Source organism: Cnephaeus nilssonii, assembly GCF_951640355.1.
Source record: "Cnephaeus nilssonii genome assembly, chromosome: 21".
NCBI classification, from domain to species: domain Eukaryota; kingdom Metazoa; phylum Chordata; class Mammalia; order Chiroptera; family Vespertilionidae; genus Cnephaeus; species Cnephaeus nilssonii.
Window position 1 is genome coordinate 23,008,350 of NC_137092.1, and position 25,188 is coordinate 23,033,537.

At 37.7% G+C, this 25,188-nt stretch overlaps 1 protein-coding gene across 2 annotated transcripts in view; it reads left to right on the top strand.

The window, feature by feature from the left end:
* Window positions 1–25,188, top strand: part of CEP350 (centrosomal protein 350) — a 119,862-nt gene that overhangs the window by 69,779 nt on the left and 24,895 nt on the right. For both annotated transcript variants that reach the window (XM_079761606.1, XM_079761607.1), the window contains exons 26-31: window positions 4,633–4,779; window positions 6,866–7,023; window positions 14,548–14,747; window positions 20,961–21,172; window positions 23,742–23,886; window positions 24,651–24,811. In XM_079761606.1, coding sequence (XP_079617732.1) covers window positions 4,633–4,779; window positions 6,866–7,023; window positions 14,548–14,747; window positions 20,961–21,172; window positions 23,742–23,886; window positions 24,651–24,811 — 1,023 coding nt within the window. The remainder of the gene's footprint in view (window positions 1–4,632; window positions 4,780–6,865; window positions 7,024–14,547; window positions 14,748–20,960; window positions 21,173–23,741; window positions 23,887–24,650; window positions 24,812–25,188) is intronic.

The window sequence follows — 25,188 nt, forward strand, 5'->3', positions numbered from 1 at the left end:
CAAAAAATAAGTGTTTTGGCGTGTAGCAGAATTTTAGTAATTAGTTTATGTGTACCAGGAAATGAAAAAATTTGAAAATCGCTGCAGTATAGAATCAAATCTTCTGCCTTCATTTAGTATGTAAAATAAAATAGTCTTTTGAAATGCATATTTTTTTTTAAAAAATAAGGTATTTATAAGAGTTTAATTGGGGCATCCGTGGGGAGGGGTGTGGGATGGGAATGGGGGGATGAGGACAAATATGTGACACCTTAATCAATAAAGAAATTAAAAAAAAAGAGTTTATTTAGATTAATATATTTTAGTCACTGTTTTCCCAAATAGATATCTAAGGCATATTAATTACAAGTTGACAAATATTTTGGTTTAGTGGACTCAGAAACACCTGGGATTTGAATCTTGGAGAGGCAGCATGGTGTAGTGCTTAAAAATTCAGCTCTAGAGTCAGATTGCCTGGGTTAAAATCCGAAGTCTACCAATATTAGTTTCATAACTTAGAACAAGTTACTTAACTTCTCGGTGCCTCAGTTTCCTTATCTGTCAACTGAGGATAATACTGATAATATACTTTGCAGGGTTGTTGGGAGGAATAAGTGAATTAATACATATAATAAACTTAGAACAGCCCTTGGCACACGGTAAGTGCTCAATAAATGTTAGTTGTTATTACTTGAATTCTAGCTTTGTCACTCACAATTGTTTAATCATAGTCAAGTTTAAGCAACTCTGTAAGACTTAAGTTCCTTTTCTGTAGGAGTGAGATTATATAGATTTCATATGGTGGTTGTGAGGACTGAATGCAATAACATATGTAAATATATTTCATATTGCCTGGTCAGTATGGGATCAATAGATTCTAGTTTTCTTTTCCCTTATTGACCTGTTGCCAGTTACTACTTTGTTAGATGGTCAATGAACTTAATCATTTGAGTTATATGTTGGATTACTTCTTAAATAACCTTTTTTTTTTTTAAGTTTACCTAGGAAATAGGATTGCAAGAAATTATAAGTAACAAATTGCTAATGTCTTTATTATGCTTATTTTTATTGACAAGAAAACAGATTAAAACATTTTTGAAAAAAGGACAATCCATGTTAAATTTTAACATTTATTAACAGCAAAGTGTATCATCTTTTCCTCACTTAGTTAGCAATAGAGAGCTTAATAATATCCTATGTAGAGAGAGTTTGGTGCAATGTAGTCTTACATGTTTTTGGTGGCTTTTAAGTGGAGACAATTCTGTTTTGAAAGCGAATTTAAAATTACAGGGGGAAGGTTAGGGAGAGGTGGGGGAGATAAGAGATCAATCAAAGGACTTGTATGCATGCATATAAGCATAACCAATGGATGCAAAACTCTGGGGGGTGAGGGCATATATGGGAGTGGGGGGGCAATGGTAAGATATGTACACATATAATACCTTAATAAAAAAAAGAAAAAAAAAGAAAGCAAATTTAAAACTTTTAAGGGTAGTTTTTTTTTCTCCTTCCCCCTCTCCCCCTCTCCTCCTTTTCCCCCCCCCTCTTCCCCCTCTCTCCCTCCTCTCATCCCTCCCTCCACCTCTCACCACCCTTCCACTCTCTCCCCCTTTCTCTCTCTCGCATTAAAAAAAACAAAACAAAACAAAACAAAAATATTTTTAAGGGTAAAAGAAACAAAACAAATCTTTTAAGGGCCATAAAATAATTCATCCTCTTTGACTTATTTGTCTTATTTTTTTGGAGTCTCTACTAAAGAAATAATCCATAGTATGAAACAATTATAAACATTAAAGCAGTGTTAGTGATAGTAAAAAATTATAAGGAACTTATACTAGAAAATGTGAAGGGCATATTAAGTATAAAAAGGGCAGATGAAATTATAGTCAGTTGTAATTATAATTATTTAAAGGATTATGTTAAATTATTTTAGATAGATGAAGTTATGTGACTTGTTTTTCCTTTTTCAATATTTACTAAGTTTTCAATGTTATTACTTTTTTAAAAATAAATCTTTATTGTTCAGATTATTACAATTGTTCCTCTTTTTTCCCCCCATAGCTCCTCTCCATCAGGTTCCCACCCCACCCTCTGCCCTTATTCCCCCCACTGTCCTCATCCATAGGTGTACGATTTTTGTCTAGTCTCTTCACGCACCCCCCACACCCCTTGCACCCCGAGAATTGTCAATCCACTCCCTTTCTATGCCCCTGATTCTATTATATTCACCAGTTTATTCTGTTCATCAGATTTTTTATTCACTTGATTTTTAGATTCACTTGTTGATAGATATGTATTTGTTGTTCATAATTTTTATCTTTACCTTTTTTTCTTCTTCCTCTTCTTAAAGAATACCTTTCAGCATTTCATATAATACTGGTTTGGTGGTGATGAACTCCTTTAGCTTTTTCTTATCTGTGAAGCTCTTTATCTGCCCTTCAATTCTGAATGATAGCTTTGCTGGGTAGAGTAATCTTGGTTGTAGGTTCTTGCTATTCATCACTTTGAATATTTCTTGCCACTCCCTTCTGGCCTGCATAGTTTCTGTTGAGAAATCAGCTGACAATTGTATGGGTGCTCCCTTGTAGGTAACTGTTTTTCTCTTGCTGCTTTTAATATTCTCTCTTTGTCTTTTGCTCTTGGCATTTTAATTATGATGTGTCTTGGTGTGGTCCTCTTTGGATTCCTTTTGTTTGGGGTTCTGTGCGCTTCCTGTACTTGTAAGTCTATTTCTTTCACCAGGTGGGGGAAGTTTTTTGTCATTATTTCTTCAAAGAGGTTTTCAGTATCTTGCTCTCTCTCTTCTTCTAGCACCCCCATAATTCTGATGTTGGTACGCTTAAAGTTGTCCCAGAGGCTCCTTACACTATTTCATATTTTTGGATTCTTTTTTCTTTTTGCTTTTCAGGTTGGGTGTTTTTTGCTTCTTTGTATTTCAAATCTTTGACTTGATTCTTGCGATCCTCTAATCTGCTGTTGGATCTCTGTATATTATTCTTTATTTCAGTCAGTGTATGCTTAATTTCTAGTTGGTCCTTTTTCATATCCTCGAGGATCTCACTAAATTTATCAGCCTTTTCTAGAAAATTCTTGAAAAACCTTATAACTATGTTTTTGAACTCTATATCCAGTTGTTTGCTTTCCTCCATTTCTTTCATTTGTGACCTGTTTCTTTGTCTCCGCATTTTGGCTGCTTCCCTGAGTTGATAGAGTGGCTTTGTGTGCTAGGTGTCCTATAGGGCCCAGTGGCTCAGCCTCCCCAGTTACCTGAGGTGGATACTCTTGGTGCACCTCTCTGTGGGCTGTGTGCACAGTCTTGTTGTAGTTAAGCCTTGATTGTTGTTGGTATCACTGAGAGGAATTGACCTCCAGGCCAATTGGCTATGAGGATCAGCTGTGTCTACGATGGGAGAACTTCTGTGCTGGAGACACCCTTATGAGACAAGACTTGCTTGAGTGGGGCTTTGGTGCTCACTGAGTCTTCCCCCTGAGTGTGTCCCTTATGGATCTGAGGAGTTGTAATCTGGATGGTCCTACTCTGACCCCTGGGTACACTGGCTCTTGGATCTCCAAGGAGGTGCTAATTTAGCCTCTGCCTGAGGCCACCCAGCAGGAGGTATGGATAGATCTGCAGATTTCTCTTCTTTGTTTGGGTTTTGGAGGTGCCCAGATGAGGCCCAATGCAAGCTGCTGTGGGGCCTTGGGCCTTCTTTTGGATATTCTGGGTCTCACTGACTCAGTTGCAGTTTGTTAGGTAAGTTTAGAATTCAAAGGACCAGACCATTCATATGCAAAAGCCTCTGCGCTCAGCTTGAATGGGGTGGGATCTCAGGGCAGAGCAAACAGCAATGGCTTCCTGTCAGCCCTTCCCTAAGAGGCCCCTGGGTCACAGTGTCCCGCGGTAATCGCTGCAAGCACCTCTGAGAGAAAGCCACCCTCGAGTTTCGCCCGCTGCCAGACAGTCCCGTTTTCCCCTGTATGAATCTGGGTCCCCAGTGTCTCACCCGGAACTGGAGTTCAGAGCAGTCGGGAGCTTTTGTCTCCCTCCCGATCGAGAAAGCCAGCCGCATGCTCAGTTGCCAGCCCTATCCGCACGCGCTTCCGTTCCTCTACCTTCTGCAGCTCCTCTGAGTCTCAGTGTGCTTTTCTCTTTCCTGACAGTCCAGTTTCTCCCCGTAGGAGTCTGGGTCCCCAGAGTCTCACCTGGAACTGGAGTTCAGAGCAGTCGGGAGCTTTTGTCTACCTCCCGATTGAGAAAGCCAGCCACCTACTCAGTTGCCAGCCCTCCCCGCGCGCGCGCCTTAGTACACTCCTCTAAGTGTACTAAGCTGCCTTCCGCAGCTCCTCTGAGTCTCAGTGTGCTTTACTCTTTCCTTCTAGTTGTAGAATTTCCACTCAGCCAGCCTTCCTGTGGTTCTGGATGATGTCCGTTTTATCTTTTAGTTGTAATTTTGAAATTGTTGTGCGAGGCAGCAGTTCAGGTGTTTACCTATGCCGCCATCTTGGTTTCTCTCTCAGTGTTATTACTTTTATCTTGAAATACTGTATATGTTTATTCTTGTTAAATGTGATGATTGGATTTTCTTTTTAAAATATTACTTTGGACCTTTCTCCTTCAAATCTCAGTGCCTCTCCTAACTCTTTAAACCTTAGGCAGAAATTAAACGTCTTCAAGAAGCCAATAAGGCAGCTCGGAAGGAAAGACAACTGATTCTTAAACAGCAGGAAGAGATAGAAAGGATCCGACAGACCACCATAAAACTGCAGGAGAAGTTAAAGTCTGCAGGGGAAAATAAATTGGTAAATCACATGAAATTCTTATTTCTTTGTTTTTGGCCTCATGCTGCTTGCTAATACCTAGCCCTGCCTCATTTTCTGATACAATGTGTACCCTTATTCTAGCAATGTGATACATGATGAACTAGGGCCCTGGTCGGCAAACTGCAGCTCGCGAGCCACGTGCGGCTCTTTGGCCCCTTGAGTGTGGCTCTTCCACAAAATACCATGGCCTGGGCAAGTCTATTTTGAAGAAGTGGCATTAGAAGAAGTTTAAGTTTAAAAAATTTGGCTCTCAAAAGAAATTTCAATCGTTGTACTGTTGATATTTGGCTCAGTTGACTAATGAGTTTGCCGACCACTGAACTAGGGTAAAGTTTTATGTATGTGCCTTTTTGTACAGTGACAGTATTTTTTTTTTGCTATGGAATATTCAAGTTTTGAAAGGGACACATGGCTCATATTAGTTTTAAAATGTTTTCCATTTATGAACTCAGTTGAAACAGAGAACCTTGTTATTTCTCATAAATCCAGATACATTCCTTTGAATTAATGAGACTGTTTTTGCTATTTATATGAAACTTATTTCAGCTATTCAATCCTACCTAATAATAGACAAATATGCAAATTGACCGTACCTTCGCTATGCCCGCGATTGGCCAGGAGGCGCGGGGGGGCGGGACTCGGTGTGGCCGGGGTGGCCGATTGGGCCGGCGGGACGCTGAGCTCGCGTCGCCAGCGCGGCTCGAGCTCAGCGTCTGCGCCATGGCTGTGCTGCGGCACAGAAGGGGCCTCTGGGGCAGCGAGCTCACGTCCCACCGGGGACCATCAAAAGCGGGGGACCTGGGTGTCTGTCCGCTCAGGCACCAGGCCTTTCAGAAGCCTCCGCCGTGCCGGAGGCTTCTGTAAGGCCTGGTGCACCAGCGATCAAAAGCAAAAGCGTGGGAGCTGGGTGCCTGGTGCACCAGCGATCAAAAGCAATAGCGTGGGAGCTGGGTGCCTGAGCTGGGTGCCTGAGCGTGGGAGCTGGGTGTCCGCTCAGGCACCCGGCCTTTCAGAAGCCTTCGCCGCGCCAGCGGACAGATACCCAGCTCCCCTGCGATCGAAAGCAAAAGCGTGTAGGGGACCCTACACATGCATGATTCAATCATGCACTGGGCCTCTAGTGTTAATATAATGATATATAATTCAGGAGAGATACAGACTATGTTCTCTGGGAATCCCACCTCGCTCTGGGCTCATGATTTGCCATGTCCCACTGGACATCCCCATTGCCCGACTTGGGCTCTTATTTTCCGCTTAGGCCACTCTCCTGCATTAGATGCTCTTCATCCCATTCAGGTTGGGACACCTCACTTTCAGCCCCTTTGTCTTTCTCCACCTTGTTCTGTTCCATCTAATGATTTTAGGACTGAATCGTTCAGGATGGAGAAGGCCTCTGCTTTGTTTGTATTGTTCATAAAATAAAAAGTCATGATTGTTCCTACCCAGCTTCCAAAAAAAGTAGAGAATAAATGATTATTTGTAGGAAAGTCTTACTAAGCAATTAAAGTTTTATTTTTGTTCATTAGGTATAATATATTGATTAAACCAATGGTTCCTAAATGTTTTATTATAAACTTTTTAATTTGTAAAAACTTTGTTTTCTATAAGGAATATTTAAAGAAAAAGATCTATCCATTAGTATGATTAAAATAATTATATGTTCCCTTCATTGTTTGTGTCTGTGCTTATGTTTTATATAGTTATAATGTCTGTAATTTTATATTACTTTTGAGGAATATATATAATTTTTATATATATTAAATTAGGACATTTAGATACCAGATTACTAACAGCAGAAGTTTTTTCAATTTTTTTTTACTTCTTAAAAAAATATTACACTTTGTGATTATTATAAATATATGTAAAATGCACATTACATAAAACTTATATTTTAACCAGTTTTAAATATGTGATATAATTTTGTCTTCTAAGTAATACCATAATTTCACCTATTTTACAAATACTGTTTTGGATATAAACTTAATTTTGAAATGACAGTATTTATGATCACTTTGAGATCTTGAATTTCGGTAAAAGTGTAATACTTTATCCCCCTTCTTTGTAGGACTCTCATAGTGATGATGATACAAAGGATAATAAGGCAATTAGTCCTGGTCCAACTGACGTGGAGACCCGAAGTCCTTCCCCCATTTCCATCTCCAGCAGTGAAACTAGCAGCATTATGCAGAAACTGAAGAAAATGAGAAGCCACATGGATGAAAAGTAATTCATTTTCATAAATAGTTCCTGTTTTCATTGAAAGTAGCATTAAAAAATATTTTTAATGTACTTCATTAGATTAGTTTGATATAACATAGTATTTTATGGATTCAGTAGCATTTTAGCAGTCTACAAGTTAGTTAACTATAGATCTGATTTATAAAGCAAATATTCTTATTTCTAATATAGCCAGGTTTCTTATTTTTAAAATCAAAAGTAGTATTTGTACATATACCTATGACAATGTTTTCTCCTTTCTTTTACCAAAAGTTATGAGTAAGTGTGAAATTTGTACTTTCTCTGAAATCTGAGGACAGGTCTACTGACTTGGGGAAGCAATTAATTAATGGTATGTCCTGAGATCTTATCCTGTGGCTTTCTAACAACTCTCAGGCTTATTCCAATAGAAGAGAGAAATTTAACCTTGTGAGTAGGTGTGGATTGCTCAATTGAAACTACGAAGACTGAAATTCTCCTGGGATGTTGAGTGATTTGTTACTCTCATTCTTTTAAAACATTTCTAAGTATTAGTTTTTAAAGGCTCTTTTAAAGAAGCTACTTAAATGTAGCTCAGTTGTATGTCCCCTTTGACCATGTAAAAGAACATTTATGTGAGAATTTACTCTCTTTGGTGTACATTTCAGTAATATGTAAATTAGCTGCTAGTGGACCCTGTTTTTGATTAAAGAAGAACCTTTACCTTCTTTAAATATGGAAGGAGACCCATAACAAATTTTTGTTGATTGCCATTTTATTTTAAGTTAGCAATTTGAACCACAGGTTGAACTTAAGTTGTATCTTGATATCTTTTGGCAGTGTACCACACATCACTAAATGTAATAATGCTCTGTATTCATAATTATGCTCTATATTCAAAATAATGCTCTACATTCATTAAATCAACCTATGATTTAATTAGTTTCTGAACAACTAAGGTGTTGTAAGTCAAATCTTAATAACTATAGGTGCAGTGTTATACATTGGCACATCATTGCTTTAGTTAAAATTGCATTTCTTTCTTTAAAAAATATGTTTTTATTGATTTTTTTTTAGAGAGAGAGGAAGGGAGAGGGATAGAGAGAAACATTGATGAGAGAAAAACATCATCAACTGGCTGCCTCATTCACACCCCCTACCAGGGATCAAGCGTGAAACCCAGGCATGTGCCTGACCAGTAATCAAACCAGCAACCTCAATGCTTAACCACTGACCCAAATCAGCCTGGCTGAAATTGCATTTTAAAACTTAATATTGGCATTTCATAACTTAAAAATACCCGAGTTGATTATAAAAATAAGTTTAAAGCCGAAACCAGTTTGGCTCAGTGGATAGAGCATCGGCCTGCGTACTGAAAGGTCCCAGGTTCGATTCCGGTTAAGGGCATGTACCTTGGTTGCGGGTACATCCCCAGTAGGGGGTGTGCAGGAGGCAGCTGATTGATGTTTCTCTCTCATCGATGTTTCTAGCTCTCTATCCCTCTCCCTTCCTCTCTGTAAAAAATCAATAAAATATATATAAAAAAATAAGTTTAAAAATAAATACAAATTTAAAAAATGTAAGGGGGTAAAACCAAATATTCATCAATGTGTAAGTATTCCTTTTGGATGATTTCCATGGAATAGACTAAGTAAGGCTTTTTCAAATAGAAATTTGTTGAAATCCTATATCATAAAAGGCTAATATGCAAATTGACCGGATGGCAGAATGACCGGTTGCTATGATGCGCACTGACCACCAGGGGGAAGACGCTAAACGCAGGAGCTGCCCCCTGGTTGTCAGTGTACTCCCACAGGGGGAGTGCCACTCAGCCAGAAGCTGGACTCATGGCTGGCGAGCGCAGTGGCTGTGGTGGGAGCTTCTCCCGCCTCCTCAGCAGTCAGACATCCCCTGAGGGCTGCTGGACTGTGAGAGGGCGCAGGCCAGGCTGAGGGACCTCCCCCCACTCCAGTGCACAAATTTCATGCACTGGGCCTCAAGTACAAAATAATATTGAATGTAAACTGCGATTGAAAAATAAATTTATTTAGTGAAGGCAAAACAAAACCAAAAAATATTTATGGTATTGCCTGACTAATATTGAAATCTTCACCATATATGATGAATTTAAAAAGTTAAGGATTTAACTTGCAAGGGAAGGCTTTTGATATTTAATTAAAGAAGATATTTTAATTAGAATTTTAAAGAATGTAACACATATTGCCTTAAATTAGAAATATAATTTTTATAGAGAAGATTCTAGACTGAGTGTAGTAGTTGAATAAATCCTGATAGTCTGTTAATATATTTTTATTTTATTTATTTTCTAGATAGGAATAATATACCTATCTTATTTTATTTATTTAAGTACTAGAGGCCCGGTGCATGAAAATTCATGCACTGGAAGGGGGTCCCTCAGCCCAGCCTGCCCCATCTCATAGTCCGGGAGCCCTCAGGGGCGGGAGGTGACCCGGCAATCAGGGGAAGGCGACGCCCCATCACACCTCTGCTGCTGCCACTGCTGGCAGCGCAAGCCTCGGCCGGCCCTGGTTACCTGAGCCTCGGCCGGCCCTGGGCAGCTGGGCAGCTGCCATCTGAGGCTTGCCTGCGCCTCTGGTCAGCCCTGGGCGGCTGGGGGGTTGAGGGGACTGGGGGACTTTGGAGGCAGGCGCACGGAGCGGCCTCGTGCCTGCTGCCCCGGTGGGGCTGAGGGGACTGGGCACCGCCATCTTTGAGGGAGGGGCAGTCAATTAGAATATTCCCTTATTGGCTGTGGGTGCCACCATCTTTGAGGGCGAGGCAGTCAATTAGCATATTCCCTCATTGGCTGTGGGTGCTGCCATCTTTGCAATGGTATGAGGGTCAATTAGCATATTCCCTCTTTATTAGATAGGATATGCAAATTATTAGATAATGTTAAGTAATTGAATAGAATTTTCTATAGGAAAAAAATACTAGACTGCATTTTCTTTTACGTCAGTTATCTTATCCTCATTTATCTTTCTTTTTGAATATCATTAAGAATGTTTTAAGGACTAGGGGAGGTAGAAGATAATATTGGGGGGATAAATGGTGATGGAGACTTGACTTGGGTTGGTAAACACACAATACAGTATATAGGTGATATATTATAGGATTGTACACCTGAAACCTATATAATTTTATTAACCAATGTCACCCCAATAAATTCAAGAAAAAAAGAGAGGGAATGCTCAGGGACTTGAAAGAATTAATCCATTTTCAAATTTAAAACAAATTTTATTTTTATTTATAACAATATAAAATTAATGAATCCTAGAGGCAGAAAGAATTTTAAAATGATTTAGGATATTAGATTTTTATTTAATATTTTCAGAACCAAATGATTTGAGAACTGGTTGTTTCATTTAAAAATTTAGATCCTAATTTTGCTCTTTCAAATTATATGATTTTATAATATGTTGGGATAATATATAGTTATAATAGCTCAGTGGAGGTGAGGGGAGAGGTTCTCATTTATGTCACATGACCTAGCAGTTTGTTGTATTAAAAAAGTGTGAGGAGATACTTGAATAAAGAAAGAAAGAACCATAAAATGCTGTTACTAGAAGGGTTTTTAGGGAAGTCATCTAATATAGTCCCTTAGTTTTACATGAAGGAATGATGCCCACAGAGATTAAGTAACTGGTCCCAGGTCACACACACATTAAATGGCAGAGCTGGAACTGGAACCCTGCTCTCTGAACTTTAACCAACTAAAGTTAAAGTTGAATTAAGTTGGCCTATCTGCTTTTAACCTCAGAATTTTAAAAAACTACATTGATGACTTAAAGTTATCTAAGTAGAAACTGAGCCTTCTAAATAGTATTTATTGAAACTGGAAAAAGACCCATTGGCTGATTGCTGGAGTTGAATAGCTGCATAGCTCAAATTTAGAGTGTGAAAGTGTGACTTTAAAAATGACTCAATTACTCATGAATTTCTTAAGATTAAACATTATCTTCTATATTCTATATATATAAAAGCCTAAGCAACTGTTCGACCAGTCAACCAGTTGCTATGACGCGCACTGGCCACCAGAGGGAAGACACAACGCAGGAGCTGCTCCCTGGTGGTCAGTGCACTCCCACAGCGGGAGCGCTGTGCAGCTGACCGACGGGTGCCAGATGGAGGCCTCAGGGCTGGCCACCGCAGCCCAGAGACCACAGTGGAGCGGCAGTGAGCCTACTGAGTGGCAGCGGCAGGCACAGTGGGGCCAGGATGAGCAGGAGTGGCAGGCGGCCTGGAACTGCCAGTTTCGGCCCGATCCCCACAGGCCACACAAAGGGAACCCACTAGGAACATAATAATCTCCATACTCTGTTAAATCTATTATACATCTAATCCTAGTACATTTTTCTTACTATCAGAGGCCTTGTTGGGGTGATGCCTTAACAACAACTATAAAGTGTATTAGTAGCATTTTCTATTAGTGGTCATTTATGTCTCCATAAATCACAAATTTTATTTCTTGTGCAGCATCTTGAAGGATTGTTAAATCTAGTGTGAAATACTGTGCTTTTCTCTCAACTGTAGTTTATTTAGCTTTTAAAAGAGACTCTTTATTTCTAAAATGTACATATATTAAATAAGGAACATATATGTTCTGGGAAGAAGTTCTAACTTTAAGTTAAACTTTTCTTATACTATTTCTTTATTTTATTTTATTTTTCTGTTAGCCCTTTCTTCTGTTGTTCATTTCTAACCTAGAGCTTTTGAATATGCTTAATCTTTACAAATGAAGAAAAAGATCACTATTTGTTTTAATAGAGAAAATTATCCTTTATTGGCTGGACAAAAAAATTAAATTGTATCTTTTTACAGTTTATTTCACATGTTTCAATATTCTACTTTTTGTACTAGGTCATGCATGCATTTAGCGGTTATACACTTAATAAGAGGGTGGGTGAAATTTGAGTGTTATGAATAGATTTTTTTTTTGGACCTTTTGCCAAGTAAATGTGTTTTCGCATAGTATTTTGATAATTGGCATCAAAATAAGTTTATTATATGTTCTTGCATTAAAGAATGGCATGAAAGAATGGCAAGGAAGATTGCAGTGTCTTAATGAAATTTGAAAAAAATATTTTTCCTCAAACTTTGGTGCAGAAAATCAAGGCAATCCAGGTGTGTGTGTATGTGTGTGTGTGTGTGTGTGTGTGTAAATGAAAGGGAGGTGAAATACTAAGTTGTATACAGAAAACAGACTTAAGATAGTCTGTTTCCTAAAAATATATATATGGGAAAGACTGTGCATACTTTTTAAAATCCAAATGAGTGGCTGGATTTATACCTAGATTTTCTCACTTCTGTGACGTACTGATATTATTCCTTGCCCTTCCAAGGCAATTAATGTTGCCTTGATCCCCAAGTTATTGTTGTGTGCATGTGAACAGGAGCATGCTCTGTCAAAGAGAATTAGCCTTTCCAAACTTACTCGACTTATTTATTCTTTCATGTATATAGTGACCTATTTGTTATTTAAAAAGAAGGGAAACTAGTGGATTTTTGCTATTTTTATAACTTTAACATATGTAATTTTCTTACCTTTAACCTTGTGATTGAGCTGTCCACAGCATGATTTTTAAAACTGGAATTAGCTTAGTTTATTCTTAATTATGTGTCCTGATATTTTATAGGATGAATATTGCATTTCAATATTATTATTCAAGTGGGCCTTTGTTAAAAATAAAGCAAGAAACCTCTACCTGGTCCTGTTAGTAGCAGTAACTTTTGTTGTTATAGAGGTAAATAGTGTATTTTTTACTATAAGTTGATTTTCTAAATTATATTATTATTTCAAGTTGATCATGATGATAAGATTAAGTAAGGCAAATGTAGTGCTTTTTTGTTTAATTTCAAGCTTAAAATATAAGTACAGATATAAAGTACAAATATAAAGTATTTTTATAAAAGTGACAGAGTACAGATATAAAAATCACTTGCTCAGGATTACATATGTATATAGAATTGCTGATACATAGGTTCACAGCCATAATTGTACTTTATGCTAAAGCTTATGGGGACATTTATTTAGCTGCAGAATGTACTTCTCATTACTAACAAACAAGTAAATTATTTGAAAGTGTAGATAATGGTTAAGCAACATGTGAGAAGAAAGGCACGTTTATTCAGAAATCATTGGTAAGGTCTATAAAAAGTACATGTTTTATGTTTCACACAGAGTATAACACTTGCTTTAACTGAGTAGCTTATAATGATCTTCAGGAAACATATTAAAAGTTCCTCACTCAGTCTTATGCTTTCCCTTTCTCATTCTTTCTGCCTCTTGATCTCTTGGTTTTAAAATCTTCCTCCTTATTTTGTAGACACTGCTCTCCTGTTCACTACTTCTTCTCTGTCTTTACGTCTCATCACTGGGCCTCTCTCAGTGTCTGTTTTCCCAACCTTCATCCCAAATTCCAGCTGTATATCTACAACCAGTTGGTCAGGTAACTGCACCTTTTTCAGTGCACTCTTTGATAGAGCATGCTCTGTTCTTTCTGTTTGTTTTGTTTGCTTTTTTTCTTTCTTTTTTTTGTTTTGTTTTTTGTTTGTTTGTTTGTTTGTCCTAACAGCATAGAGGCCTCTTGTCAAATGTCCCATAGATTTTACCTTTTTGTTTCTACATTAATTTCACATGCTGGCTGTTCAAGAAGTGGAGTGACAGTTCCTGTGCTTTTTATTAAGTGTTTGTTGGATGCATGGGTGCATTTTTGTTGATTAGCTACCCCTGCAGATCTAATTCCACTAATATAAGCAGCCCACCTTTTATTTAGCTGGGGCATCTACATTTGAGGAGGGTTCAAAAAGCTTTTCCTAAATTGGTAATTTCTCCTAATATTTTGGAGCTAAGATATACTGGGCTATTTAATTTCAAAGATCAGGTTAAATTGAGAAATTTGAGGCATTTGGTGCATCCTTTACTCCAGTAAATAAACAGTTATGTTTATATACATTACACATCTGACTGTGGTGCTCAGTGTTTTCTCCGTGAAAAACAGAGTAACACCTGACATTGTATCTCCTAGGTAATGGGTACCAAACTCACTATACCTGAGGCAAAACCAGACTGCATTTGAAAAAGGGACATAAACATGTTTTTTGTTTGTTTGCTTGTTTGGGGGCTTTGGGATTTCTTTTGTTGTTGTTTTGGTCTTTGTTGTTTTGCATTTGTGTTTTCTGGCCTGAGCCTTCGGAAAAAATTCCTTATGTCTTCTCTTATGAAAAAGAATCACCTATGAAAAATGAATATATATTATCAATCATGGTTATGCAGATGTTCTCAAGATTTTTTCCCTGAATTGCCATCCTTTTTTCCTTTGCTACTCTTACAATTACAAGTAAAACATAAACTCTCTTTTTTTCTAAGTTGACTTACCAAAGCCTCTGTTATCGCAAACTTTTTTTAGAGAAGTAGTGTGAATGTTCTTTCTTACACAGCTTGTTGATAAGGTGCTGAGTGATAGCACTCTCAAAGTGATCTCTGCCTGTACACTTGTTCTCTCACTGTTCTTCATGGTGTGACCATAGGTTTCTGACAAAGAGGGAGCAAAAACTAATGCAACGGCGACAACATGCAGAAGAGCTGCTGGAATGGAAGCGACGTTTAGATGCAGAGGAAGCAGAAATTCGTCAGATGGAAAAACAAGCTTTGGCTGCCTGGGACAAAGAATTAATAAAACCTAAAACTCCTAAGAAAGAATTGGAGGACCAGAGAATAGAACAGAAAGGTAATAAATACTGACTGTATTCAGACTACAAACTAAAGCCTAATATAACGAAAGAGTTACTTCATTATTGTTTAAAAATGTGAATGATTAAGGGTGATGAAGGCCAATATCTACATTTGCTACAGAAATTGGAAAGTTGGGAGAATATTGTGAATAACTTTATGCTAACATACTTGAAAACTTAGAAGAAATGGGTAAATTCCATGAAATGGAAATGGGGTATTTTATGACCAAGTGGAGTTTAACACATTAAAAAATTGATAATGTGGTGAATGACTTAGACAAATTAAAGGGAAAAAAAATCCATGACATCTTAGTGGATTCAAAAAAGGCACTTAACCTAAAATCTAAAAAGCATTTGTAATGAAGCACAAGCCAATCCTAAAACAGACATCATACTTAATGATAAAACATAGAAGGCTTTCCCTCTGGATTTGGAAATAAGACCAAGATGCCTTTTTTTTTTTTTTTTTTTTTTTTTTTTTTTAGGGAGAGTGAAAGAGAGAGTGAACGACAGAGAGAAACACATTGATTGGTTGCCTCCTGCAGGAGCCTCAACCAGGGCCTGGGCCGGGGAGGAGCCTGCAACCAAGGTACGTGCCTTTGACCAGAATCGAACCCGGGACCCTTTGTTCCACAGGCTGACGCTGTATCCACTGAGCCAAACTGGCTAGGGCCAAAGATGCTTATTTTCACCTAAGGCAGTGGTCGCCAACCTTTTGGACCTCCCGGACCACCAGTGGTCCATGGACCACCGGTTGGCGACCGCTGAGCTAAGGAGTAAAAGGAAAAAGCAAAACTCTCCATTATTACAGCTAGAACTATGCACATAGAAAATTTAGCACTCACATGACAGTTATTAGAATTAATATGTGAGTTTAGCAAGGTTGCTGGATATACAATTTATAAATAAAATTCAATTGCATATCTATAGACTAGCTGAAATTGGTTAGAAAAATCTAATTTTTAAAAGAAATATCATTTATAATAGAAATAAAAAATATGAAGTACCAAAGAATAAATATAACAAAAAGTATACATGATCTTTGTTTATAAAATTAAGAATTTTATTGAGACATTAGAGAAGACCAAAATAAATGGAAAGCTTTCCATATTCACAGACAGATTCAGTAGCATAAACTTGTTAAGTCTCACTGAATTTATAGATTCAAGACAATTAAAATCAGAAACCCAGCAAAATTTCTTCATAAAGTTTAATAAGCCCATTTTAAAATTTATATGAAAGAGCATAGTACCAAAAAGCAAAGACACTCACTCCTAAAAAAGAAACACAAAATGCAGGAACTTATTTAACCAGATAGCAGACTTCTAAAAGTATAATAATTTAAACAATATGACATTTGTACAGAGATAGACAAATGGACTATGAAACAGCCCTGAAAAAAAAAAAAACCCTGCATAAGAAAATTTTACTTTTGACACAGGTAACTTTGCAGACTAGTGAAGAAAGAAGGGACTCTCCAATAAATTTTTGTGGGAGAAAAAAAATGAAGTTGGATCCCTACATGACAATATAAAAAGATCCATCTCAAGGGGGAAAGAAGCTTGTGTGTGACAAAACTATAGAATTTTTAGAAGACAGTATTAGAGAGGTATTTTTATGACACCCAGGGGAGAGCAAGATTTAACATGCTATGCAAAACAAAAAACATAAAGGGAAAGATTGGTAAATTCAACTTGAATAAATTAAGAATTTCTGTTCATTAATACACCATAAAGTAAAACAAGCTAAGAGATTTGCAACACATCTGACTGACAAAGGGATAGTATCAAGCATATGTAAGCAACTCCTGTGAGTGAAAGAGAAAATGCCAACTATGTTTAAAAAAAAGAATAGGCAGCCTGGCCGGAGTGGCTCCCGTTGGTTGATTGTCAGCCTGTACACTGAAAGGTGGCTGGTTCGATTCCTGGTCATGACACATACCTGGGTTGCAGGTTCAATCCCCAGTCGGGGCATGTACAGAAGGCAACCGATGGATGTTTCTCATATCGATCTTTCTCTCTCTCTCTAGGCATGTCCTCTGGTGAGGGTTAAAAAATAAACTTTTTTTAAATAGACAAAAGAGCAGACACTTCACAAATGAAGAACTCCAAATAGTCAATAAACATATGAAAAGATGCTCAACTTCATTAGTATCAGGGCATAAAAACCATAAAGAAATGCCATTACATACCTGAATACATTTCCCCAAATTTGGTGGCTTAAAAAGTTTTTTATTTTCTCACTTCTGGATGCCAGAAGTACAAACTCAAGGTGTTGGAGGGACTCTTGATTCCAGGAGACAATTCTTTCATTCCTTCTCCTAGCTTCTGGTGGCTAAGCTATAGGCATTCCTTGTATCTGCATAATTCCAATCTCACATAATCATCTTCTTTGTGTCTGTCTTCTCTTGTCTCATAAAGAAACTTGTCATTAGATTTAGGGCATACCCACATAATCTAGGATGATTTCATCCTGAGATCCTTAATTACATCTGCAAAGACCTTTTTTCCAAATAAGATTAGATGTCTTGGGGGGGGCGGGCGCGGTGGTGTCATCATTCAAGCCATTTACAATACTAATTAAACCTGTTCTTATGTAGGTGAAACAAAGAACGCCATTCCATTTCTGGGTATATACTGAAAAGAACTGAAAACAAGTTTTCTAAGAGATTTGCACACTCATGTTTATAGCAACATTATTCACAATAGCCAAAAGATAAAAGCAATCTGGTGTCTATCAGTAGATGAATAGATATATAAAATGTAGTACGTACATGCAATGGAATATTCAGCCTTAAGAAGGAAGGAAATTCTGACACATGTTATAACATCAATGAATCTTGAAGACATTATACTAAGTGAGTTAAGCCAGTCTTAAAAAGACAAATATTTTATTACTAGAGGCCTGGTGCACGCATTCATGCACTGGTGGAGTCCCTCAGTGTAGCCTGCAGGGATCAGGCTGAAACCAGCAGTCCAGTGCTGCCTGCTGCTCCTGCCTGCCTCTTCTCATCCCAGCCCCACTGTGCCTGCCACCGCCACCGCCGCCGCTCAGTAGGCTTGCTGCCACTCCTCTGTGGTCTCTGGGCTGCAGTTGCCAGCTGTGAGCCCTGCATCTGGCACTCAATGGTCAGCTGAGTGGCACTCCTGCTGTGGGAGTGCACTGACTACCAGGGGCAGCTCCTCTGTTGAGCGTCTGCCCCCTGGTTGTCAGTGAGTGTCATAGCGACCAGTCAACCGGTCATTCGGTTGTTCGGTCAACTGGTCGCTTAGGCTTTTATATATATAGATTCCACTTATATGAGGTACCCTTGAGTAGTCAAATTCATAGAGATAGAAAGTAAAATCATTGTTGCTAGGGCCTTTGGGGAGAAGAGGAGAGAATGGAGAGTTAAAAGTACAGAGTTTCAGTTTGAGATGATGAAAAAGTTCTTGTGCTGATGGTTGTACAACAATGGGAATGTACTTAATTTCACTGAACTGTATGCTTAAAAGTGGTTAAGATTGTAAATTTTATGTGTATTACTACAACTTAAAAAAATTAATGTTTTAAAAGTCGAGTTGTATAGTAAAAGGTCTAGAAAGACACACAAAGCAACCCTACTTGACTGGAAATTGGAAATTGGGCCAATGAAAGTGGTTGGGGATAATTGTATAAACTAATCACTTTACATACATCTGCACAGTTTCAAGGTTGTTTGTTTTCTACTATGTTTTTGTATTATTTTTATGACTTAAAAAATAAGAGAAAGGCAAAAAAAAAAAGAGAGAGAGAGAGAGAGAGAGATAGAGAGAGAGAGAGAGAGAGAGAGAGAGAGAAGACTTCCAAAACGAAGTCTTCCACAGACAGCAGATTGGAGAAGCTTTGGTGGTTATCTCTCAGGAGGTAGTAGTACAGGTGACTTTCATTATTTTCTTTGTACAATTTTTATATTGTTTCAACTTTTAAAATGAACATATGTTATTGTTATTGAACAAAAACAAAACATGTTGAAGGACATAAAGCCAAAATGTAGAGGATTCTTCTATTGCCTACTACCTAAAAATTAAATCATTTTCTAAACCATTTAAAATTTATTCACAGTCTATTTTGGAATAGGTGAATATCCTTGAGGATTTTTAGAATTCCTTCATTTAACCATTCTGATTATGCTACACATGCACAATATAAAAATACACCTTTTTATTTATTTGTTTGTTTGTTTGTTTATTTATTTTTATTGTCTAAAGCTTTACATATGTCTCCTTTTTCCCCAATTGACCTCCTCCCCCTATCCCCAGCCATTCCCACCCCAGGCAAGCCCCCACTGCCCCAGTGTCTGTGTCCATTGGTTATGCTAATATGCATGCATACAAGTCCTTTGGTTGCTCTCTAACCTCCCTGCCACCACCACCATTTGTCTCTGGATCTATTCTTGTTCATCAAATTATGTTGATCATTATATCCCACATATGAGTGAGATCATGTGTTATTTATCTTTTTCCGACTGGCTTATTTTGCTTAGCATAATGCTCTCCGGTTCCATCCATGCTTTTGCAAATGGAAAAATATGGAACACTTCACGAATGTGCATGTCATCCTTGCACAGGGGCCATGCTAATCTTCTTTGTATCATTCCAATTTTAGTATATGTGCTGCCAAAGCAAGCACTAAAAATATACCTTTTTAAAGTTTGAACTGAAGTGCTTTTAAATATCAGGTTATCCTTGTTTATTGTTAAAGTAAGACATTCTTGGGGTATAGGTATTTCTTACGTTAAATAAAGTTATTTTATAGATTTCAGGCCCAAAATCTTAAGTGAGGTTTAGAATTAAGTATATCAAATGTTAGCATTACTGACCCCAAAGTATAATATAACCAAAATTTTGTGGGGCATTGTATCTGTAGATACAAAGAAAGAAAGTAATTGCCATTCTTAAGATTATACAATACTAGAGGCCTGGTGCACAAATTAATGCACAGGTGGGGTCCCTTGACCTGGCGAGCGATCGGGGCTGATCAGGGCTGTCTCATCCAGTCCCGATCAGGGCCAATCTGGGCCGGCCGGCCGGCCACGGGGAGGGACCGACTGCAGGAGGTTGGCTGGCCATAGAAGGTTGGCTGTGGGAGTGCACTGACCATCAGGGAGCAGCTCCTGCATTGAGCATCGCCCCCTAGTGGTCAGTGTGCGTCATGTTCACTGATCGTTAGGTTGACCAGTCATAATAGTCACTTAGGCTTTTATATATATATAGATAATGTCAAGAATTTTCTGCTTAGCCCTGATTGATTGGAGCATCGTCCCATGCGCCAAAAGACTGTGATTTGATTCCCAGTCAGGGCACATACTTAAGTTGTGGGTTGGTTCTATCCCTAGTCTGGGTGTATACATGGGGCAGCCAGTCCATGTCTGTCTGTCTGTCTGTCTGTCTGTCTGTCTGTCTGTCTCTCTCTCTCTCTCTCTCTTCCTTTCTCTCTAAAAATCAATTTTGAAAAAGCATATCCTTGGGTAAAAGTTAAAAATAAAAGCATTTTCTGTCTAGTGTCAAACATATTTCTGTTTTCTTAGAAAGAGCACAGGCCACAATGGACAGGAAATTCCAGAGGCAAGACAGTGCTACAAATTCTGAAAGTGCTAATTTAAGTTTAGAGTGTATCTCCATTGGTGCATAAGCCATACTTTACTCATTTTTATTGCTATGTAGCATTTCATTGTATAAATATACTATAATTTATTCTTTTTACTGTCAATAGACATTTGCATTTCTTCCAGTTTTTCACCATTATAACAATCCTGCTAATGACCATGTATATATCTCCTGCTGTTTATATGCAAGATTTCTCTAGGATGTATACCTAGGAGTAGATTTGCTAGATCATAGAGTTTTCATCTTTTCCAAATTCTACCAAATTGTCTTCCAAAGTTATTGAACCAATGAATATAAGAGTTGTAATTGCTCTTCATCTTCACAAACACTGAGGGTGTCAGTAACTGTCATTGCTGATTATATGTTATATATAATCTCTCAGTTTGTGTGGACCAAAATTCTTAATTAGACTAATAGACTTTATAGTAAATAAATGTGTGGTTCATTAAATGATAGGACTAAAAACTTGTATTTTAATACAACCAGTGAAATTATGCTAAAAATAAATATAAAGTATAACAGTAGAATATTTTCATTGACCAAGATTGTGTACTTTTTCTTGTTTTCACCCTCTATTTCTAGAAATAGCAAGTGAGGCGGAATCACCAGTACTTTCCTACTCTCATCTGCACAGTGAAAGCTCTATTCCAGAAGAATTGGGCAGCCCTGCTGTTGAATATAGACATTCGGAGTCCATAGTTCAGGAGCAGCCTGGTAGTCCAGATCACAGTATACTTACTGAAGACATGGTTTTTTCACAAGAACTGGAATCTTCTACTTCTCCTAGTAAACATGTAAGTTAATATATATTTACTATAGGCACAGTGCACAAAATTCTTGCACTCGTGGGATGGGGGTCCCTCAGCTTGACCTGCACCCTCTCGCAGTCCGGGAGCCCTTGGGGGCTCCCCACAGTGGGGAGCGGGCATAAGCCGTCAGTCAGACATCCTTAGCTCTGCCCTGAGGCAGGAGAGGCTCCTGCCACTGCCGTTGCACTCACTAGCCGTGAGTCTGGCTTCTGGCTGAGGGGCACTCCCACTGTGGGAGTGCACTGACCACCAGGGGGCAGCTCCTACGTTGAGCATCTGCCCTCTGGTGGTCAATGTGCATCATAGCGACCGGTCGTTCCGCCATTCAGTCGATTTGTATATTAGCCTTTTATTATATAGGATGTGAAGAAAGAATAGCATTTCCCTTAGGAAAATCAGTCAGATGGACGTGTGTGACAACATCTGAAAAATTTGGATGATAGATATCATTTCTTTTTTTTTTTTTTTTTTTACTAAAAATCAATCAATAAAAAAAATTAATCAATAAACAAAAATTTTTAAAAATCAGGAGAAACCAACCCCCCAATGGTTGGTTTCCATCTCACTCCCTTTCTTCTTATGCTTTTGAAGTGACTCAGATTGGGCCAACTCCTCCCACTAGGAGCCACCTGGGTTTAACACTGACAGATTTGTCAAAAGATTTGCTTGCCGAGTATGGATAGTAAAAATTGGGTTGGTACATCCAATCAGAAAAATTTTAATTTTACCTCTTATCCCCCCCCCCCCCCCCATGTTTCTGATCTGGGCACTACCAGGGGCACTTACTGCCCGAGTCAGTGAATCAAGACCAGCAGATTCTCTCCGAGAACTCTAGGATATCATTTCTTTATCCAATGAAGAGCCCATTCCATGTTATGTTGCAAAATATTCCAATGCTTTGTGCACATACTTGAAAACAGAGCTTTTAGGTTGTAAAAAGATTCTAATTACATTTTCATATTAGTGATTTTTTGGTTATTATCTGTAAATGGGCTTATTGTATATATAATTCACTTGTTACATGATTCCTACATTCCAGAAATTTGCAACCAAACTATGCCTTTTTACACAATCTTATTTATCACTTGCTATAAATTGATTAGATTTTACCTGGCATCCTTATTGAGGTTCGGGATAGCCACCATCTGATCGAATACAAAAAATTCGTGTTTTTTTCCTCACAAGAAAATATATAAAGAAAATCAAAATTAGTGTGCCTTAAAGTAGTTTTTATAATAAAAATAATATTTATTGAGTACTTAAGTTACCAAGTGCCAGGAAGTATGCTAAATGTCTTATGTGGATTAACCTCACAGTGCTCACCCAGAAGCTTGGCAGGCTAGGAAACTTGCCCAGAGTCACAGGTGTAGGAAGTGATTGATAGCAAGGAATCAGATCAGGCATTCTCACTTCCAGTTGACATCAAGATAGAAAGTATGTCCTTTGTAAATCTCTTGTGGACAGTATTCTTATGCTGTTTTCTTCCTTCCCTCTCTTCCTTCAATACTAAGGAAGGGAAGTTTAGTTAACATCCATCACTTCATATAGTTACCAAAATTTTTTTTCCTTGTTATGAGAATTGTTAGGATCTACTGTTTTTTTTGTTTGTTAGTCCTTACCCGAGGATATTTCTCCATTGATTTTTAGAGAGAATGGAAAGGAGAGGGAGAAAAAGAGGGAAACATCAATGTGAGAGAGGCACATCTACTGGCTGCCTCTTGCACACACCCTGATGAGGGCTGAGGAAGGAATCTGCAACCAAGGATTGTGCCCTTGAATGGAATTGAACCCAGGACCCTTCAGTCTGCAGACTGACACTCTGTCCACTCAGCCAAACCAGCTAGGGCAGCAACTTTCAAGTATACCACACAGCAGTGTTAACTACAGTCATCCTGTGCCACATTACATCCCCAGTGTTTATCTTATAACTGGAAGTTCATATCTTTGACCACCTTCACTCAATTCTTTAATTCCCCATCTTCCTTATCTGGTAACCACAAATCTGATCTATTTTTTCTGTGAGTTTGTTTTCTCTTTTTAGATTTCACATACAAGTGAGATCATGTAGTATTTGTTTTTCTCTCTCTCTGACTTAATTTCACTTAGCATAATGCCCTCAAGTTCTGTCCATCTTATCATACATGATGTACCATTTATTTGTTGATGGAGAACAGCCATATGATCCAACATTTACACTTCTGGTTAGATGTCCAAAGGAAACAAAAATCACCATGTTGAAGAGATAGCTGTAACACCCTAATTTAATATGTTTTAAATTAAAAAGAATAAGAGGTAATATCACTTAAACAATAATTATTACTAGTTCATTATAAACATCTTTTCAAGTATGTTTTTTATAACTTTTTTCTGTTCCTTTAAAAAATTGAGGTCTTATCCTTTATAAAATTTATAAAGTGGTTTTTCATTTTTTATGTCATAGAGTTATTTAAAATTCTTTGTAAATAATATCTTTAACTGGTTAGTATCTGGAGTTTTAAATAGAATTTACAACTATTTCACAGACCAGTTCTCATTTAGTTTTCTGTTTGCACAGTCACCTCCCAAAAGCTGCACGTCTGTGTCAAAGCAGGAGTCCAGCAAAGGAAGTCATAGGATTGGCGGACAATGTCATCCACCTGTCAAATCCCATCATCCCAGTTACAGTTGGTCAGATGAGTCATTATCTATGACACAGTCAGGTAAGATTAATAAAGAAGAGTTTTTTACTTTGTACCATACTTGAATTTCCTTAATAAGCTTTGTCTAACCATATGTTGGTATGATGTTATCCTTTGTTGCATTTGCTAATGAGCCTTTTTTTTCTTGCCAGGATTAAATTTCATATATAAATTTAATCGATAATTAATTATATCCCCAATTACACTAAATATGGCAAACTTAGATTCTCTGGTGTTAATGGGCATCATTTATTCATCGGGCATTTGTAGTATTTTTTTCTGTCAGGCATGCTTATGTGTTCCTATTGTGCTCTGTGCTTCCGCTTGTTACACCAGGTGGCACATCAGTTGTAGCCAAATGTTATCCAGCAGGTCTCCCCTCCTAGAATACAGACTCCTGGAAAGGGGAGTCTATGTTTTGTTAACGGTTATAGCACCAGAATCTAGCAGGTCCTTTGCATTGCATATGGTAGGTATTTATTAAACGTTTCTTGAATGAATTAATGATGACCATGAGGAGAGATGGGAGGTGATGAAGCAGGATAGCAAATCACTAATACTTTTTTTTTCAGAAGCTCAAATTTCTTCTTTTTAAATGTTTGATTGACTTTGCCTTTTTTTTTTAAGATTTATTTTTCACTGACCATTTACTTAATATTATTTTGTATTAGTTTCTAAACTGGCTTTGTTTAAATGGAATATTACATTGTTGCTTTTCATTAGTAGTTATTGAGTTAACTTTATTTTTAAGTTAAAATTAAGTAAAAGATTTGTATCTCTTTCAGAAACTACATCTGACCAGAGTGACATTGAAGGTAGGATCAGAGCTCTAAAGGATGAGCTGCGGAAAAGAAAATCAGTTGTGGACCAGTTGAAGAAGGAACAGAAAAAAAGGCAGAAGGAAAGACTGAAAGCCCAGGAAGCCAGCCTGATCAAACAGTTAGAGGTTAGACATGGGGGGAAGGTGTTCATAATGTCAGGGCTAATGCAGATGTGATGCCCCAAATGTTTTTAATATATTAAAAAAGAATGAATTTGGATTTTTCAGTATTACTTGCATGCCACATTTTATTCTAACTCTTAAAATAAAAATCTGAGGCTATCTAAACAAACTCTTGCTTGTAACACTAAATTAAATATTAAATTAAAATAGTAAATATTATAATAGTATTAAAATAAATACTAAAATGAATTAAAGTATTATAATAAGGTTTTTTGTTCTTTTTAAGGTTTTTTTTCTGAATAGAAAGATTATACCCATGAAAGAAAGATTACTATCCATGCTCTTTTAAGCAAAGAACCATTAGGTAAATAATTCTAGCT